We start from the raw sequence: 19,076 nt of genomic DNA, 5'->3' as shown, positions 1-19,076 counted from the left end.
TAAATTAAAAATAAAATACTAACTGTATATTCTGATAATTGCATAATAATTCCATTTCTGCTTAAACAGAGATTTGCTCTTAAATCTTTGCAGTGTGACAGACCCTTTTATTTCAGCAGGGAAGGAGTTAATCATGCTTATGAGTGACATTTACGCAAGTGAACCTTTGTTTGCTTGAGGCTGAGTGACCGAGTTACTGTCACCTTTTGTTGTTCGCTGTGATGTGCTCAGCACACCTGTTGCTGTAACATAATTTCCTGTCATGTGTTTCTTTTCTTACCACTGTGGAAGGCCCACACAGCTAAAGGGGCATTGTTTGGTAGCGCCAGGAGTAAGATTGGATATGAATGTTAATAGAACTCTCAGAAGACAGCAGTGCATGTGTGTACAGTATTGTATACTTCAGCTTATGCAGACACGTGCAACTGTTCATTGGAAAGTAAACAAAAGTGATTATTGGTTAAACTGCATTAAAATGTGCATATCCTGTTATTACACTATCTCCAAGTAGTGGAAATGTTCTCAGTAGTTATGTCATTGGTTAAAGGGACAGTCTACACCAGAATTTTTATTGTTTAAAAAGATAGAAAATGCCTTTACTACCCATTCCCCTAAATTTCTGCCTACTACAGACAGCCTTTTATCACATGCTATTTATTAGCTTTTCACAAGAGACTGCTAATCCATGTGGGCCATATAAATAACAATGTGCTCTCTCCCGTGGAGTTGTGTATGACACTTCACTAATTGGCTAATATGCAAGTCAATAGATAATAAATAAATAAATAGCCTTGTGATCAGGGAGCAGTCTCTAGAGGCTTAGATGCATAGAAGTAAAAAGTATATTAATATAAGTGTTGGTTATGCAAAACTGCGGAATGGGTTATAAAGGGATTATCTATCTTTTTAAACAATACAAACATTTCAGTAGACTGTCCCTTGAATTTTATGGATTCCAAAAATGAACTGAGTAGTGGAGTCACTTGTTTTTAATCACTAAAACAAGGTAAAAGTTACACCACAAATGAGCGACACGTACAGTTTTATTGTACGTTACATGAAGTCCTGTTCTGGAACACGAGAGGTGGGTGGGCAGTGGTGTCTGACAAGTCTGAGCCCATGACATGATGAATCTAAGTAGTTTTGTAGCAAAAACAAGTTAAAAAAGAGAGAACTATGTGTCAGTAAGTACCACTATATGTTGTCTTAAAGTACAGTACTTATCCATATGACATAGTAGCACCTACATATGCTGTTTTGCAGTGTTTAAAGTTTCAGTGCTATTGCACATGATATTTTCATATGGAAGAAACATGATTGTTTTCCGTGTTTTTTAAAAATATAGCTTTAAAACACCCTTTAGAGTGTGAAGGACGACATATTGCACCCCTCCATAGGGTGTCCCTCTTCTGATCCGTATCCTAGGGACACCCACTTGCAGCAAAGGAAGGAGATTGCAGTCTCTCTTCCCACTGCTGGCTGAGGCTGAAAGTCCCTGTGTTGTCACTGTGTGCTGATGACATCACAGGAAACAAGTAAATCCCTGCAAATGTATTGATGTCCAGTTTGTGAACGAATCGTTTTTTTTGAACTGGTTATTTTCAATGAACTGGATGAATCAATTTACCAGACTGAGCTGATTCATTTGAAAAAGTTCACTTCTTGAGTCAACAACAGCACTGTAATTAAGATGTTGTCTGCTTCTGCTAACTCTTCTTTGCAATATATCACTCAGATTTAACAGAATCTAATGGCGGGGGGTTTGCCAATCGGCAGGGCGGGTAGACCATGGGAGTTGCTGCCGTACTTCTACTGACGTCACCAGAGCCAGATTGGTTAGGTGAGTCAGCCCCAGAGACTGCGGGTGGGCGGCCCATCGCTAGAGCAGTTCCTTCTTGATGTGGATCCGGTTCCGGTATTGCCAGGATGGCGTCAGGGGCGCGCAAGGGTGTGTGTGTGTCTTAGTCTATTTAATTATTTAAATGCCTAAGGGAAGGAGGGAGAGGGAGGGGGATTAAGTATTGGGGAAAAGGGATCTGGGAGGGGTAGGGGGGAGGGTATTGAGGGGGGGTAGCTACACTACAGAAAAATTTATTTTTACATAAAAAGCTGTCAGTACCCAAGATGGCAGCAAATAGGTAGAGGGGGGAGGGTTAGAGAGCTGTTTGGTTGGGGGCTAAGGGGGTATCCTACACTGAAGAAGAAGGGAAAAAAAATAATTAATATATATATATATATATATATATATATATATATATATAATCTCCTTTTATTTTAGTACTGGCAGACTTTTTGCCAGTACTTAAGATGGTGGTGACAATTGTGGGGTGGGGGAGGGAAGAGAGCTGTTTGAGAGGGATCAGGGGCGGGATGTGTCAGGTGGGAGGCTGATCTCTACACTAAAGCTAAAATTAACCCTACAAGCTACCTAATTAATGACCTAATTAACCCTTATGCCCTTCACTGCTGGGCATAATACAATTGTGGTGCGCAGCGGCATTTAGCAGCCTTCTAATTACCAAAAAATAATGCCAAAGCCATAAATGTCTACTATTTCTGAACAAAGGGAATCCCAAAGAAGCATTTACAACCATTTGTGCCATGATTGCACAAGTTATTTGTAAATAATTTCATTGAGAAACCTATAGTTTGTGAAAAAGTGTAACAATTTATTTTATTTGATCGCATTTGGCTGTGAAATGGTGGCATGAAATATACCAAAATGGGCCTAAATCAATACTTTGGGATGTCTACTAAAAATATATATACATGTGAAGGGTTATTCAGGGATTCCTGACAGATATCAGTGTTACAATGTAACTATCGCTAATTTAAAAAATAATGGTTTGGAAATAGCAAAGTGCTACTTGTACTTATTGCCCTAAAATTTGCAAAAAAAGTAAATATCATGTAAACATTGGGTATTTCTAAACTCAGGACAAAATTTAGAAACTATTTAGCATGGGTGTTCTTGGTGGTTGTAGATGTGTAACAGATTTTGGGGGTCAAAATTAGAAAAAGTGTGTGTTTTTTTGTAATTTTTTCATCATATTTTATAAAAAATTTTTTATAGTAAATTATAAGATATTGAGGAAAATAATGGTATCTTTAGAAAGTCCATTTAATGGCAAAAAACAAACAAACGGTATATAATGTGTGGGTACAGTAAATGAGTAAGAGGAAAATTACAGCTAAACACAAACACCGCAGAAATGTAAAAATAGCCCTGGTCCTTAATGGTAAGAAAATTGAAAAGTGGTCTGGTCACTAAGGGGTTAAACAAACCGTCCGAAATGAACCAATTCATCTAAATGAATCAGACTTCCCATCACGATAAACACGTTGTATATTCATGCAAAAGTGCAATAATAAATGATCCAGTACATTAGACCATTTTCTTCCTTACACTTTTATTTACCTTTATATAACATTGCCGGTTTGTAAGTAGCTGCTGATTTGGTACTTGCCGTAGCTCATTTGTGGTTGTGTTGCGTAATCTATTCCTTTCCTGTGACTCCTCCATTACGTCACAAAACCCCATATGTGCGAAGAGGTATTGTAGATTAGGTGATGACCTCTTTATCTACAAAAGCAAACTAAGCTTTCTCATGAAGCCGCCAGACCCCTGACTAATTAAACACTTTGTCTTCTTTTTCAGTTGGAGCAGATGGATCTAGAAGTGCGAGAAATCCCAGCCCAGAGCAGAGCCATGTACAGCACACGGATGAGGAGTTACAAACAAGAGATGGCCAAGCTGGAAACAGACTTTGTGAGTGCGCTCCTTTATTACAGCTTATTAAAGGGACAGTATACACCATTTTTCCTATAACTGCATGTAATAGACACTACTATAAAGAAGAATATGCACAGATACTGATATAAAAATCCAGTGTAAAACCTTTTAAAAGCTTACTTAGAAGCTCCCAGTTTAGCACTGTTGATGAAGTTAGGCTGGGACACCCAGTGAAAGGGGCTGGAAAAGCAGGAAGAGCAGACAACCCCCTCCCATGCATATGAAAAGACAGATTGCACAAACAAGAGAATGCAGGAATCTGTAGACGTTCGTCTTCATACTATAATTTGGGGCTTTATAAGGAGTCTGAAAATCATCACAATGTTATTAAATAAAGCAACACTATACATTGTTACAAAAACAATATCTGGATCATCTACAAAACACTTATGCAATGACAAATCTAGTGTACAATGTCCCTTTAAACTGTTTGACTTCCGGTTCTGCGGATCATTAGCCACATCCATTAATTTAATGTGTTCTACATCAGGGATATCCAACCCTAAGGGCTCTAGAAATATAGAGGCCCATTTATCAAGCTCCGTACGGAGCTTGAGGGCCCGTGTTTCTGGCGAATCTGAGGACTCGCCAGAAACACAAGACCGCTGCTCCATAACCCTGTCCGTCTGCTCTGAGCAGGCGGACAGACATCGCCACAATTCAGCCCGATCAAGTACGATCGGGTTGATTGACACCTCCCTGCTGGCAGCCCATTGGCCGCGAGTCTGCAGGGGGCGGCGTTGCACCAGCTGCTGGTGCAATGCTGAATACGGAGAGCGTATTGCTCTCCGCATTCAGCGAGGTCTGTCGGACCTGATCAGCACTGTCGGATCAGGTCCGACAGACATTTAATAATTCGGCCTCATAGCATTGCTCCTGGTTCTGCTTATTTGCCTCTACCACTGCCCCTCTAGAACTGTCCATATGAAACACACAGGATGCTCCATTTCATGGCAAATTTCTATTGCTGACAGCATATTCTGGTGTAGGAATAAATCACTAACAAGTATTTAATAACTAAACTAAACTAGTGCTCATTGGAAGCTGTGTGTGTTTTCGAATGGACATGCAACACATTGTAACCGTAAGACTTTTAATATATCTTGTTTCTTGCACCACTTGCCTTTATGTAGGGGACCCAAACTGGACTTGTTACTGTAGTAGACAGGTGTTGTTATTGCCATTATGTTGGCATTGTTTTATGGTATCTAATTGTATCACCTCTGCTGAGGCCAGTTCGAGACAGATGTGGAGCAGGGTTAAACTTGTAAAGTCTGCTGTGTGCACATGTTGTACTACAGTCTTAAAGTGTCTCATTTCACTTAAACACTAGGAGACACAGTTGCCAGCTGGTCCTGAATGATTGTGTCTCAAGAGTGCAAGTTTAATCCATGTAAAGAGGTAAACACATAGATGAACACACAAAGCATCTGATTAACATGTGACCATCATCCTCACAACTTATTTAGCTTGCATGACGAGTTGCTATTAGTTGGAGCTCATTGCCACCCCCTCCTACTTATCCTGCATCCCTTGTGGTCTAGGGCTCCAGCATCATGTTCAACTATGTGTTTAACCTTTTTGCATGGGCTAAACTTGCACTTTTGTACCACAATGCATCTTTTTGGACTGGCTGGTACGTGTGATTAACTCCTTTGCAGCTTTTAAAATGACATTTAGTACTTTTTACTACTGCTCATTGGCTCATAGTTACTTCTTACTGCTGCTCATAGTTACTTCTTACTCATGCTCATTGGCTCATAGTTACTTCTTACTCATGCTCATAGTTACTTCTTACTCCTGCTCATTGGCTCATAGTTACTTCTTACTCATGCTCATAGTTACTTCTTACTCCTGCTCATTGGCTCATAGTTACTTCTTACTCATGCTCATAGTTACTTCTTACTCCTGCTCATTGGCTCATAGTTACTTCTTACTGCTGCTCATAGTTACTTCTTACTCATGCTCATTGGCTCATAGTTACTTCTTACTCCTGCTCATTGGCTCATAGGTACTTCTTACTCCTGCCCATTGGCTCATAGGTACTTTTTACTCATTGGCTCATAGTTACTTCTTTCTCCTGCTCATTGGGTCATAGTTACTTCTTACTCCGGGTCATAGTTACTTCTTACTCATGCTCATTGGCTCATAGTTACTTCTTACTCCTGCTCATTGGCTCATAGGTACTTCTTACTCCTGCCCATTGGCTCATAGGTACTTTTTACTCATTGGCTCATAGTTACTTCTTTCTCCTGCTCATTGGGTCATAGTTACTTCTTACTCCTGCTCATAGTTACTTCTTACTCCAAGTTCTGCTCATTAACTCATAGTTACTTCTTACTCCTGCTCATTGGCTCATAGGTACTTCTTACTCCTGCCCATTGGCTCATAGGTACTTCTTACTCCTGCCCATTGGCTCATAGGTACTTTTTACTCATTGGCTCATAGTTACATAGAAACATAGATATTGATGGCAGATAAGAGCCATAGGCCCAGCAAGTCTGCCCGACCTTACCTAACAGTATAAACTTATCTAGTTCGTAGGATAGCCCTATGCTTGTCCCATGCATTTTTAAAGTCCCCCACAGTGTTTGTTGCTACTACCTCTTGAGGAAGTTTATTCCATAAATCAATCACTCTTTCTGTAAAGAAGTGCTTCGTCAAATTACTCCTGAATCTACTACCCTTTAGCTTGAGATCATGACCTCTTGTCCTTGAATTTTCCATTTTATGTAAAATACCCACAGCCTCAGTTTTACTAAACCCTTTAATGTACTTGAACGTATGTTTCGTATGTTACTTCTTACTCCTGCTCATAGTTACTTCTTACTCCTGCTCATAGGTACTTCTTACTCCTGCTCATAGGTACTTCTTACTCCTGCTCATAGGTACTTCTTACTCCTGCTCATAGGTACTTCTTACTCATGCTCATAGGTACTTCTTACTCATGCTCATTGGGTCATAGGTACTTCTTACTCATTGGCTAATATGTACAGTGAGCATTTTGTATCAACACAAATTAATTGCATAATTTAACATACATTGATTTAATGATACCTTTTGCAGGGGTTAAACACATATTTGCTGGCAAGCAATAGTGTAATAATAAAATGCTCAAACAGATAATACCATGAGCACCATTAAAGGAACATAAAAGCACAAACATGAAAATGCTCTTATCTCTTGTTTGACTCTTCAGCATTTATTTATTATACTGCCACCATGTGGTCAGCTGGTTGTGTTTCACCTATTAGACTAAATGCTTGTATGAAGATGTTATTTCTAGTTGTGCCTGCCATAAATCAGTTACTTGTGTGTTTATTTAACTCTTAAATGCTGTAAGCAGTTTGTATGTAAAATAGTGTTAAAGACTCCTGTAGCCTGGAGAGCAAATAAAACTATATAGCATAAATATAAAGAGAGAAGCGCTTAACCTGGGAACGAACAATAGCATAATAGCTTGTTCTATGGCTAGTTACCCCACAAGAAGCAGCCTCTTTTTGCTCAACATGTGCCTTTCACAGAGCAGAACTTTCCTGTAGCATATCAGTCTGATCCTGACTTAACAGTGCAGTCCAGCCCCGAAATACCAGGCTATTCCTTTCTAAATGAGAGAAACGGCAAACCTCCAGACGTATGTTTCGGCCTATTGTGGGCCTCGTCAGTGAGGTGCAGCTATATCCCTCTAGGCACACTGAGCAACGGGTCCACGTCTGGCTTCCCGCATCACACTTAGGGAGACTTCCGTCAGAGTCATAATTTGCATAAATAAAAAGAGCGAAGACCTCAACCTGGGAACGAACAATAGCATAATAGTTTGTTCTATGGCTAGTTACCACCCAAGAAGCAGCCTCTTTTTGCTCAACATGTGCCTTTCACAGAGAGGAACTTTCCTGTAGCATATCAGTCTGATCCTGACTTCACAGTACAGCACTGAAATATCAGGCAATCTCTGAATGAGAGAAACAGCAAAACCCTAGATGTACGTTTTGGCCTATTGTGTGCCTCGTCAGTGAGGTGCAGCCATATCCCTCTAGGCACACTGAGCAACGGGTCCATGTCTGGATTCCCACATCATAGAGGGATTGCCTGGTATTTCGGGGCTGGACTGTACTGTGAAATCAGGATCAGACTGATATGCTACAGGAAAGTTCTTCTCTGTGAAAGGCACATGTTTAGCAAACAGAGGCTGCTTCTTGGGGGGGTAACTAGCCATAGAACAAGCTATTATGCTATTGTTTGTTCCCAGGTTAAGCGCTTCTCTCTTTTTATTTAAGAAAACTCTATAGCAGTAGACTGGAGGTTATTTTTTCAGAGAGAAAGAGTTAACCATGTGATTTTATATCTAGTTTGTGGTTAGCACTAGCTGATGCCCATACAGGTGAATTCTTATTTTACTGCTGTAGTTGGTGCCAGTGAGTGATTGATGTGAGTGAAAATAATATCATATACATTAGAAACAGGTGGGGCATTGACTAGTTTATGTGGTGTCTATAGTTATATAGTGGTGAGCCCGGCACCAAGGGGTAACGCATTAAAAACAATAACATTTAAAACACTTTAACCTTTTAAAGCCGTTATGACGGAATAGAACGTAATAACTAACGGCTGTCCTGAAGCCTTCTGTGCTTCAAGGATTTAATCGCGGTCTGGAGGGCGTTGCTAGGATTGTAGGGACGCCCCCCAGATGCGATCCAATAATTGAAATCTCGCGATCGTATGCACGATCGCGTAGTTTCAATTTGTCTACATCAGAACAGTTGTTCCGATTTAGGCACTTTAACCCTGTTACGAAAGGGTTAAAGGGATATGAAACACTTTTTTTTTTCTTACGTGATTCAGATAGAGCAGCAATTTTAAGAAACTTTCTAATTTACTCCTATTATCAAATTTTCTTCGTTCGTTTGGTATCTTTATTTGAAAAGGCCCTGAAGGCACTTATATCAGTGCATTTTTATGTTTTTTTCACAGTTAGACATTGCTAGTTCACGTGTGCCATATAGATAACATTGTGCTCTCTCCCGTGGAGTTTATTTATGAGTCAGCACTGATTGGCTAAAATGCAAGTCTGTTAAAAAAAATCTGAGATAAGGGGGCAGTCTGCAGAGGCTTAGATACAAGATAATCACAGAGGTAAAAAGTATATTAATATAACAGTGTTGGTTATGCAAAACTGGGGAATGGATAATAAAGGGATTATCTATCTTTTTGAAAAAAAAATTTTATATTCTGTAGTAGACTGCCCCTTTTAAATAGTCATTCCAGATATCAGTAGAGCAGATGCCCTATCACAAGCTGGGTCTCTGCAAGGCAGCAAAGATGTGAGAGCAAGTTTTTTAAGAGATCCAGGGCATTGAAAGCAGCCCCTTTTTTGTTTTGAATGTAAGGATTCTATAAGAGCACGTGTTCCCAAATGAAACATGTTTCCATGCAGTCTCTGACTCCAGCAACGGAAGAAATATAGAGACAGTGCTAGTGAACAGAAGAGACACCTTAAAGGGTAAGTGTATCCATATGAAAGAACATATGATAGGGAAGATTGTTTTATTTAAATTGAAGACATTTACATAAGTTGTGCAGTTTCTAATGATGTCATTGGTTGATGGGCAATGCGTGCTAATAACCTGTTACTGCTCATTGGCTGATTGGCACTTACTGCTAATGCTCATCATTAATTTAAAGGTACTTCTAGTAGTGAGCACTAGTAGTTAAGTGCACAACTGATACTGGTGTATTAGGTAATATGAGACATTAAACCATTTAAAGTAATTAGCAAAAGAAACCATATACAACACTTAAAAAACCCTGATATATTTATTAAAACAAATAATATATAAAAACATTGTTTCTATGTCATAAAATACAAGAAAACAAGGATATTTGCATAAAATTGAAGATCCACAAACCACTATCTTAAAGGGATAGGAAAGTCAAAATTAAACCAGCATGATTCAGATAGAGCATGTCATTTTCAGACACTTTTAAATTGACTTCTATTTTCAAATGTGCTTCGTTCTCTTAGTATCCCTTGTTAAAATATGAATACGCACATATCCTACACTAGTGAGAGCTGCTGCTTATTGGTGCCTGCACACATTTGTCTCTTGTGATTGGCTAAATAGATCTTTTCAGCTTCCTGTCAGTAGAGCAATGCTGTCCCTTCAGCAATGGATAACAAGAGAATGAAGACAATTTGATAATAGAATTAAAGGGACACTCAATCAAAATTAAACTTTCATTATTCAGATACAGCATGTAATTTTAAACAACTTTCCAATTTACTTCCATTAAAAAAATGTGCACAGTCTTTTTATATTTAAACATTTTGAGTCACCAGCTCCTACTGAGCATGTGCAAGAATAAGTGTGTATGCATTTGTGAATGACTGATTGCTGTCACATGGTACATGTATGCATTTGTGATTGGCTGATGGCTGTCACATGGCACATGTATGCATTTGTGATTGGCTGATGGCTGTCACATGGTACAGGGGGAGTGGAAAAAGACAAATTTTAAAATTGTCGTAAAAAAAATCTACTACTCATTTGAAGTTCAGACTAAGTGCTCTTGCATTGTCTTGTTATCTTGCATTTGCTGATTATGCAAATCTACAGTGTTGACTGGTCCTTTAAATTGGAAAGTTTTTTTTAAAATTGTATTTTCTTTTTTTTTTTTTTTTTTTTTTTTAATTTTATTTTTATTTAGGACAAAAATAAATTTATACAATACAGGGTTATTGCAATGTACCAAATATTCACTTCATATCTGGTCTGGAAAATGCAAGAAATAATAAAGTCCTCTTTTTCAGTCCCCCAATTACAATGAAATAGGTCACTCTTGGACCAGCTGAAGTTATGTATTTAGAGTCCAGGGGTTTAAATTTAGTAGCATGAAAAGCAAACATGAAAAGAAAAATTGCATCTAAGAAAAAATAGGAATAAAAATACCATAAGCTGTTATATAATAAAGATGCATGTGCCATCACTGGGCTACCTCACAAAAACATACAACACTTGGTGATGCAATAGAAAGAGAAAAAAAAAAAAAAAACCTACAGAAATAACATTGAGAGCATGTTAATACAACCCAACCCCCCACATCAGGACTGTTAATCTCATCATGGCTCCCCTATGTATCAAAAGGCTGTAAGAAGAAATTAATTATACAAGTTATATGGGAGTAGTGACCCCTACTAGATCTTCTGGTCCCCAACACATGTATTAAGTGCAGAAAGAGGATTATATGAAAGCGGGTCGCAAAATGTAAAAGGTAATAGGGGATGTCCCGGCACCAACTTCTTAACTGAATTCAAACAGTTATTCTTTAGTTATCTTATTGTAATATTATGCTACATTGAGGGAGTTCATCAGTATGAATAGATGCCAGTTATATAGTGCATACAGCCTAGTCCCTGGTTTAACATATGGAGCGTTTTAAAAAAAAAATAAAAAATTATTATTACTATGATCGTTTCCTCCGTGGCCCCGGCCGCTGGCCACCAGGATGACGCCATCATGCCCCACGCTAAGGAGCTACTGTAATGTGGAGCTAGGAAGCCCCATTTTAGAAGTATGAAGTGCTCTCCCAAGGGGCCCCCCACAAACCCCCGCTAAAAACAGTGAAATATGGTTTAGGATGCTGAAAAAAAAAAACAGGATTTGCTATACATGCATTATTATTGACTATGTGCCAGAAAACAGTTGACAATAGTTTTTAGGAGTTTTAGAGAACGTCTGCATGATAAAACCAAAGCCCACTTTGTAGGTAACTCAAACAGTTTCTTAAACGGTTTACTAAGACATACAACCTTGCTTCATTAAACATAAATACAGCCATATTAGTAGGTAATGCTGCACCTTAATATACATTTTATTATACACATCAACTTGGGATACAGCATGCGGTTACATGTCACATTATTCCACCCCCATAGCGGGATCAAACCTATCTGTGTGGAGGTTCAGTATGCGGGTGTCAAAAGTCCCAGCTGGAATGCGAGTGATACTCCACATTCTTTTTTTGTAATGCTGGGTTGCTGTTGTCTCATTGTTAGTACTGAGTTCCATGTTCGATCTGGAACTAGGTTGCTGCGGTTGATATTGTAAAAGTCCGGGTTTATCCTTTACGTGCCGTATAGCGGATGGGGGGCTAGCAGGCTGTATGGTTGCTATTATGAGATCTTCTATAGGTTTAAGCCGAGTGATCGGAGGGCACACCTTGGAAGCATTATCAAAGACTGATGTGACAGGCAGATTGATCAGCGGAACAAATGTGCTATTTCTCACCTTCTGGGGGAGTTGAAGCAGTGATGTAGGAATAAAATTCTCGGTGGCTTCTTCAGTAGATAAGTGTCCCATATGATTAGGTGATATGATCCAGCAGTCTTTAGTAACAGAAAGAGGCGCCAAAGTATCCTGTGCCCTTTGCGAATTGTCGCCATGAAACTTTCCCTGCTGTATCCGAATAGTTTCACTGTCAGTAAATTTTTGTGGCTCCATAATGTTGATTTGCTCTGTGAATTCCGTAGTGCCATTTGCGATGCTATTTAGTATATGATCCGGTAGCATCTTATCCATTAGGGATTGAAAGAGTTCCTCCATTCTGAGGAAAATGGCGTCCCATCGCTGCAATGTTAGTACAATCGCCATGCTTTCTGACTAGATAGAAGTTAGGCTCCACTAGGTAAAGTAAATTATTGCTTGCTCTACAGGAGTGAGACGGTCCAGTGATGGCAGAATAACCCGGTCTCCCGGGGGGGGAGTTTGCCTAATACGGAGCTGCCGCTCCAGGCCTTATACGTCCAATCCGTGGCTCTAGTGTCATAAACACAGCAAAACGAAGCTGTAACAATGCCACTCAATGAAAGGCGATAGTATTCTTGGAAAATCTTGAATAGATGCTGTTAAAAGTATTCGATAACCGGCAGATTATCAATTATCTTCCAGAGCTCTTAGGATGTGCGTCCTTTCCAGAACGCTGTTAGGACACGCCCCCTAAAATTGTATTTTCTATCTGAATCATAAAAGAAAATGTTGGAGTTTACTGTCCCTTTTTAGTCTTGTCTTATAATCTGGCCAGACATACAGATATATAAAACACAAAAATAATATTTTGCAATTTAGACAGAACATACAATTAAAAAAAAAGTTTCCAATTCACTACTATTATCAAATGTACTTTATTCCCATGTTATTCTTTGTTGAAGAGATAGCTAGGAGCCTGGAACACTACATGCAAGGAAATAGCGCTTTCACCTAGTGCTGCCCTATAGTGCGCCAGACATGAGCACTCTCCGGAGGTTACGTCCCTGCTTTTCATCATAAGAGAACAAGAGAACCAAGAAAATTTGATAATAGAAGTAAAGGCACAGTCTACTCCAAATTTGTAAATATGCCTGTACTACCCATTCCTCAGATTTGCACAACAAGCATTGTTATTTTAATAGACTTTATAACCTTTTGTCTGTTTCTAAGCCACTGCAGACTGCCTCTTATCTCAGTGCATTGTTATACCTTTTCACAGCAAGACACTGCTAGTTTGTGTGTCATATAGATAACATTGTGCTCACTCCCGTAGAGTTAATACATCAGTGCTATTTACAGACTTGCATTTTAGCCAATTAGTGCTGAGATAAGGTGACAGTCTGCAGAGGCTTAGATACAAAGTAATCACAGAAGTAAAAAGTATATTAATATAACTGTGTTGGTTATGCAAAACTGGGGAATGGGTAATAAAGGGATTATCTATCTTTTTAAACAATTCAAATTCTGGAGTAGACTGTCCCTTTAAGGGGACAGTAATCACCTTGCAATTGTTCGACGAAGAATCTGATTCTTGCAGTACGGCTCGCACAAAACATTGGATGAGCAGTGAGTATGTCACAGCTTGCAAAAAAACCCCATCGTTTTTCTAAGTGGGATGGCAGTGATGTGGCGAGTCTAATAAACTAAAGACCATTTTTAAACCTTCCAGGCACAATGTTGCTATAAAGTAAAGATGCCAATATATAATTCAACAGCGATTTCATATTCAATATAGGCTTTATTTACCATCAGTTTACTATACATGATATCCCATAAGTTAACGTGATCTATAGGAACTGGGAGAAACCATAAATTCTGATCTCAACTTCTAGAAATGATGTGTAGCAAAACCGTTATGACAATCTTTCTTTTTATATCTTTCTTGCATTTTCAGGATTGTTAAGTACAGTATTTTCATCTTAAAGGCAGTGTAGGAACTACCATGGTGCTGTGGTACCAGGACCAACGTGCAGGGGGTTCCCATAACAGCCAGTCTATACATAGTGTGTGTGTGTGCAGAATGTGTAGTGTAGGGGAGCCTTTTATTTGTGCAGGTTGCATATCTATCTATTTATATTATTGCTATTCCTTACTACTGAGTTACTTTTGGGAAGGGGCCCTCTGTTGAGTAAAAACATATATGTTAAATTAAAGTAATCAGATTGCATTAAAAAACAGCAAACAGCTTGTTTTGTTGCTAAATAAGCACTTAGAAATTCTCAGTGTAGCCACTGCCACAGCTAGATAAGGGACCCTGCACAAATAACGTTAAAAAAGAGAGATAAAAGGGAAAATCCTTTTTAAGCATAACCCACTGCTTATTTTTTTTTTATTATTACAACAATGAAACAGACTTTAAGGAATGGGGGTTCTCATGTCAATCATGTTGTTGTGATCTTCTTATAGTTGTGTACAGTATGAGTAAGGTTAGGAAGTCATGGCCTATACAGTAAGGTTATGAAATCATAGGCCATAAAGTGAGGTAAGGAAACCATGGTCATTACAATGAGGTTAGGAAATGTGCTGTGCATAGAGGTTAGAAAATCATGGTACTTACAGTGAGGTTATGATATCATGGTCTGTACAGTGAGGTTAGAAAATAATTTTTTATACAGTGAGGTAATGAAATCATGGTCTATACAGTGAGGTTAGGAAATCATTTTCTATACAGTGAGGTTAGGAAATCATGGTCTATACAGTAAGGTTAGGAAATCATGGTCTATACAGTGAGGTTATGAAATCATGGTCTTTACAGTGAGGTTATGAAATAATTTTCTATACAGTGAGGTTAGGAAATCATAGGCCATAAAGTGAGGTTCGGATACCATGGTCATTACAATGAGGTTAGGAAATGTGCTGTGCATAGAGGTTAGAAAATCATGGTCTGTACAGTGAAGTTATGAAATCATGGTCTGTACAGTGAGGTTATGAAAATTTTTTCTATACAGTGAGGTTATGAAATCATTTTCTATACAGTGAGGTTATGAAATCATTGTCTATACAGTGAGGTTAGGAAATCATTTTCTATACACCGAGGTTAGGAAATCATGGTCTATACAGTAAGGTTAGGAAATCATGGTCTATACAGTGAGGTTATGAAATCATGGTCTTTACAGTGAGGTTATGAAATCATTTTCTATACAGTGAGGTTAGGAAATCATTTTCTATACAGTGAGGTTAGAAAATCATGGTCTATACAGTAAGGTTAGGAAATCATGGTCTATACAGTGAGGTTAGGAAATCATGGTCTATACAGTGAGGTTAGGAAATCATGGTCTATACAGTGAGGTTAGGAAATCATGGTCTATACAGTGAGGTTAGGAAATCATTTTCTATACAGTGAGGTTAGGAAATCATTTTCTATACAGTGAGGTTAGGAAATCATTTTCTATACAGTGAGGTTAGGAAATCATTTTCTATACAGTGAGGTTGGGAAATCATGGTCTATACAGTAAGGTTAGGAAATCATGGTCTATACAGTGAGGTTATGAAATAATTTTCTATACAGTTAGGTTATGAAATCGTGGTCTATACAGTGAGGTTAGGAAATCATGGTCTATAAAGTGAGGTTGGGAAATCATGGTCTATAAAGTGAGGTTGGGAAATAGTGGTCTATACAGTGAGGTTGGGAAATAGTGGTCTATACAGTGAGGTTAGGAAATCATGGTCTATACAGTGAGGTTAGGAAATCATGGTCTATACAGTGAGGTTAGGAAATCATTTTCTATACAGTGAGGTTAGGAAATCATTTTCTATACAGTGAGGTTAGGAAATCATTTTCTATACAGTGAGGTTGGGAAATCATGGTCTATACAGTAAGGTTAGGAAATCATGGTCTATACAGTGAGGTTATGAAATAATTTTCTATACAGTTAGGTTATGAAATCGTGGTCTATACAGTGAGGTTAGGAAATCATGGTCTATAAAGTGAGGTTGGGAAATCATGGTCTATAAAGTGAGGTTGGGAAATCATGGTCTATAAAGTGAGGTTGGGAAATCATGGTCTATAAAGTGAGGTTGGGAAATAGTGGTCTATACAGTGAGGTTGGGAAATAGTGGTCTATACAGTGAGGTTAGGAAATCATGGTCTATACAGTGAGGTTAGGAAATCATTTTCTATACAGTGAGGTTAGGAAATCATTTTCTATACAGTGAGGTTAGGAAATCATTTTCTATACAGTGAGGTTTGGAAATTGTGGTCCTTGCAGTGTGTTTTTGAAAATGTGGTCAATACAGTGTGTTCTGAAACTTTGGGCTACATTTTAAGTCACGTCACTTAGCGGTTTCACACTTTACAGTGTGATAACTGTGAAAATCCAATTTAAGAAGACAGAATAGTTGCGGATACTTTCTGTATGAAGAAATGATTTCTGGCACTGTTCATCTTGTTTTTTGATGGAGAAAACAAAATACTTTTAAAATATAATTTAGTGGGCAATCATGCCCAGTATACCCATCATGTCTTTATATAAATGGCTCAGGATTGATTCAGATTGGAAAAGTGTCATTTTACACATGCATATGATGTTTCCTTAGACACTGTACAAAGGGATTTGCTTTCATCTATACTTTCACACTATTTTGCCTACTCTTTGTGCCTTGACTTTTCTGTTTGAAACGCAAGATTTAGACAATGTTCTCAAGGGGTAAAACGATACTTTGTAAAGTGTAAACTTGTTGCTAATTCTCGTTTAACACTTCCCTTTAATTTCAATGGGAGAAGCAAATGGTAAAATATGGGTGAGATTTAGGAAGCACAATGCGAGAAAATTGGGTCCGTGTATGCTGCCAAGGGATGTTAAGTGTTAAACAGAAAAAAGTAACACTTTAACGGAGGACTATAATTCATTAACGTCAGCAATGTAAATGTGGCCTTATTGTTTAATGCCGATTGGAAAAGCATTTACTTCATGTGTTTTCATGTTTAAATGTTGCACATATAAAAAAATGAGTTTATTGTTCCTATGAAAACGTGTTTAAATCGTTTACATCATATGGGACCTGCTACCTGTGCGGCAAAACGTCATCTACAAGTAACGGCTCACACTCTATCATGATGTGCTGGCTATAAGTATATGCAGAAGCTGGATAATGAAAGGTATGAATTACATTATGACTTAAAAAAAGGTTGCTTTATTTTGAGAGATATATATATATATATATATATATATATATATATATATATATATATATATATATATATATATATATATATATATATATATATGTGTGTATGTATGTAAAAACATTTTTTTAGTACATTAAGTTCAGTTTATAATAGTAAAAATTCACAATTTCTTATGATATGGTAAGCCCTGCAAACAGTAGATATGTGCATTCAGATTCTGACAAAATAACAAAATCTTAATTTTGCTGTATTCTTTGCGTTAGTTTCAACAAAAAAGACGCTGCCCCTTAAATGAATAAACTAAGGAACAAATGGTGCAGCAAAAAATTAGACCCTATGTTCATTCTGTTAAAACCATTACTCTGAGGGCATGGTAGGTTTTTCGGCTGATAAGAATTGTTTTAAAATTTCAGATGGGAAAGGTTCAAATTTACATTTGTCAATAACTACAGGTGAAACTCGAAAAATTTGAATATTGTGCAAAAGTTCATTTATTTCACTAATGCAACTTAAAAGGTGAAACTAATATATGACATAGACTCATTACATGCAAAGAAAGATAGTCCAAGCCGTGATTTTTCATACTTGTGATGATTATGGCTTACAGCTCATGAAAACCCCAAATCCACAATCTCAGAAAATTAGAATATTACGTGCAATCAATAAAACAAGGATTGTACATAGAACAATATCAGACCTCTGAAAAGTATAAGCATGCATACTGTATGTACTCAGTACTTGGTTTGGGCCCCTTTTGCAGCAATTACCGGCTCAATGCGGCGTGGCATGGAAGCTATCAGCCTGTGGCACTGCTGAGGTGTTTTGGAAGACCAGGATGCTTCAATAGCGGCCTTCAGCTCTTCTGCATTGTCTCATGTCTCTCATCTTTCTCTTGGCAATGCCCCATCGATTCTCTATGAGGTTCAGGTCAGGCGAGTTTGCTGGCCAATCAAGCACAGTAATCCCACGGTCATTGAACCAGGTTTTGGTGCTTTTGGCAGTGTGGGCAGGTGCCAAGTCCTGCTGGAAAATGAAGTCAGCATCCCCATAGAGCTCGTCTGCGGAAGGAAGCATGAAGTGCTCCAAAATCTCCTGGTAGACGGCTTCGTTGACCCTGGACTTAATGAAGCACAGTGGACCAACACCAGCAGATGACATGGCTCCCCAAATCAACACAGACTGTGGAAACTTCACACTGGACTTCAAGCATCTTGCAGTGTGTGCCTCTCCATTCTTCCTCCATACTCTGGGTCCTTGGTTTCCAAATGAGATGCAAAATTTGCTCACATCAAAAAAGAGGACTTTGGACCACTGAGCAACAGACCAGGTCTGTTTTTCTTTAGCCCAGGTAAGACGCTTCTGACGTTATTTGCTGTTCAGGAGTAGCTTGTCAAGAGGAATACGACATTTGAAGCCCATGTCAAGGATTCATCTGTGTGTGGTGGCTCTTGATGCACTGACTCCAGCCTCAGTCCACTCCTTGTGAAAGTCCCCAACACTTTTGAATGGCCTTTTCCTGACCATCCTCTCCAGGCTGCAGTCATCCCTGCTGCTTGTGCACCTTTTTCTTTCACACTTTTCCCTTCCACATAAGATTCTATTAATGTGCTTTGATACAGCACTTTGGGAACATCCAACTTCTTTTGCAATTCCCTTTTGAGGCTTTCCCTCCTTATGGAGGGCGTCAATGATGGTTTTCTGCACAACTGTCAGGTCAGCAGTCTTTCCCATGATTGTGATTCTCCCTGAACCAGACTGAGAGACCATCTAAAGGCTCAGGAACCCTTTGCAGGTGTTATGGCTTAATTAGCTGATTAGAGAGGGACACTTTGAGCCTAGAATATTGCACCTT

General features: G+C 38.5%; 1 protein-coding gene across 2 annotated transcripts in view; it reads left to right on the top strand.

Moving 5' to 3' along the window:
• Nucleotides 1-19,076, top strand: part of VTI1A (vesicle transport through interaction with t-SNAREs 1A) — an 854,126-nt gene that overhangs the window by 16,410 nt on the left and 818,640 nt on the right. For both annotated transcript variants that reach the window (XM_053692739.1, XM_053692740.1), the window contains exon 3: nucleotides 3,659-3,769. In XM_053692739.1, the coding sequence (XP_053548714.1) occupies nucleotides 3,659-3,769 (111 nt within the window). The remainder of the gene's footprint in view (nucleotides 1-3,658; nucleotides 3,770-19,076) is intronic.

Source organism: Bombina bombina, chromosome 9 (genome assembly GCF_027579735.1).
Source record: "Bombina bombina isolate aBomBom1 chromosome 9, aBomBom1.pri, whole genome shotgun sequence".
NCBI classification, from domain to species: Eukaryota; Metazoa; Chordata; class Amphibia; order Anura; family Bombinatoridae; genus Bombina; species Bombina bombina.
The sequence above is the reverse complement of the archived record's forward strand: the minus strand, read 5'-3'. Positions and strand labels throughout refer to the sequence as shown.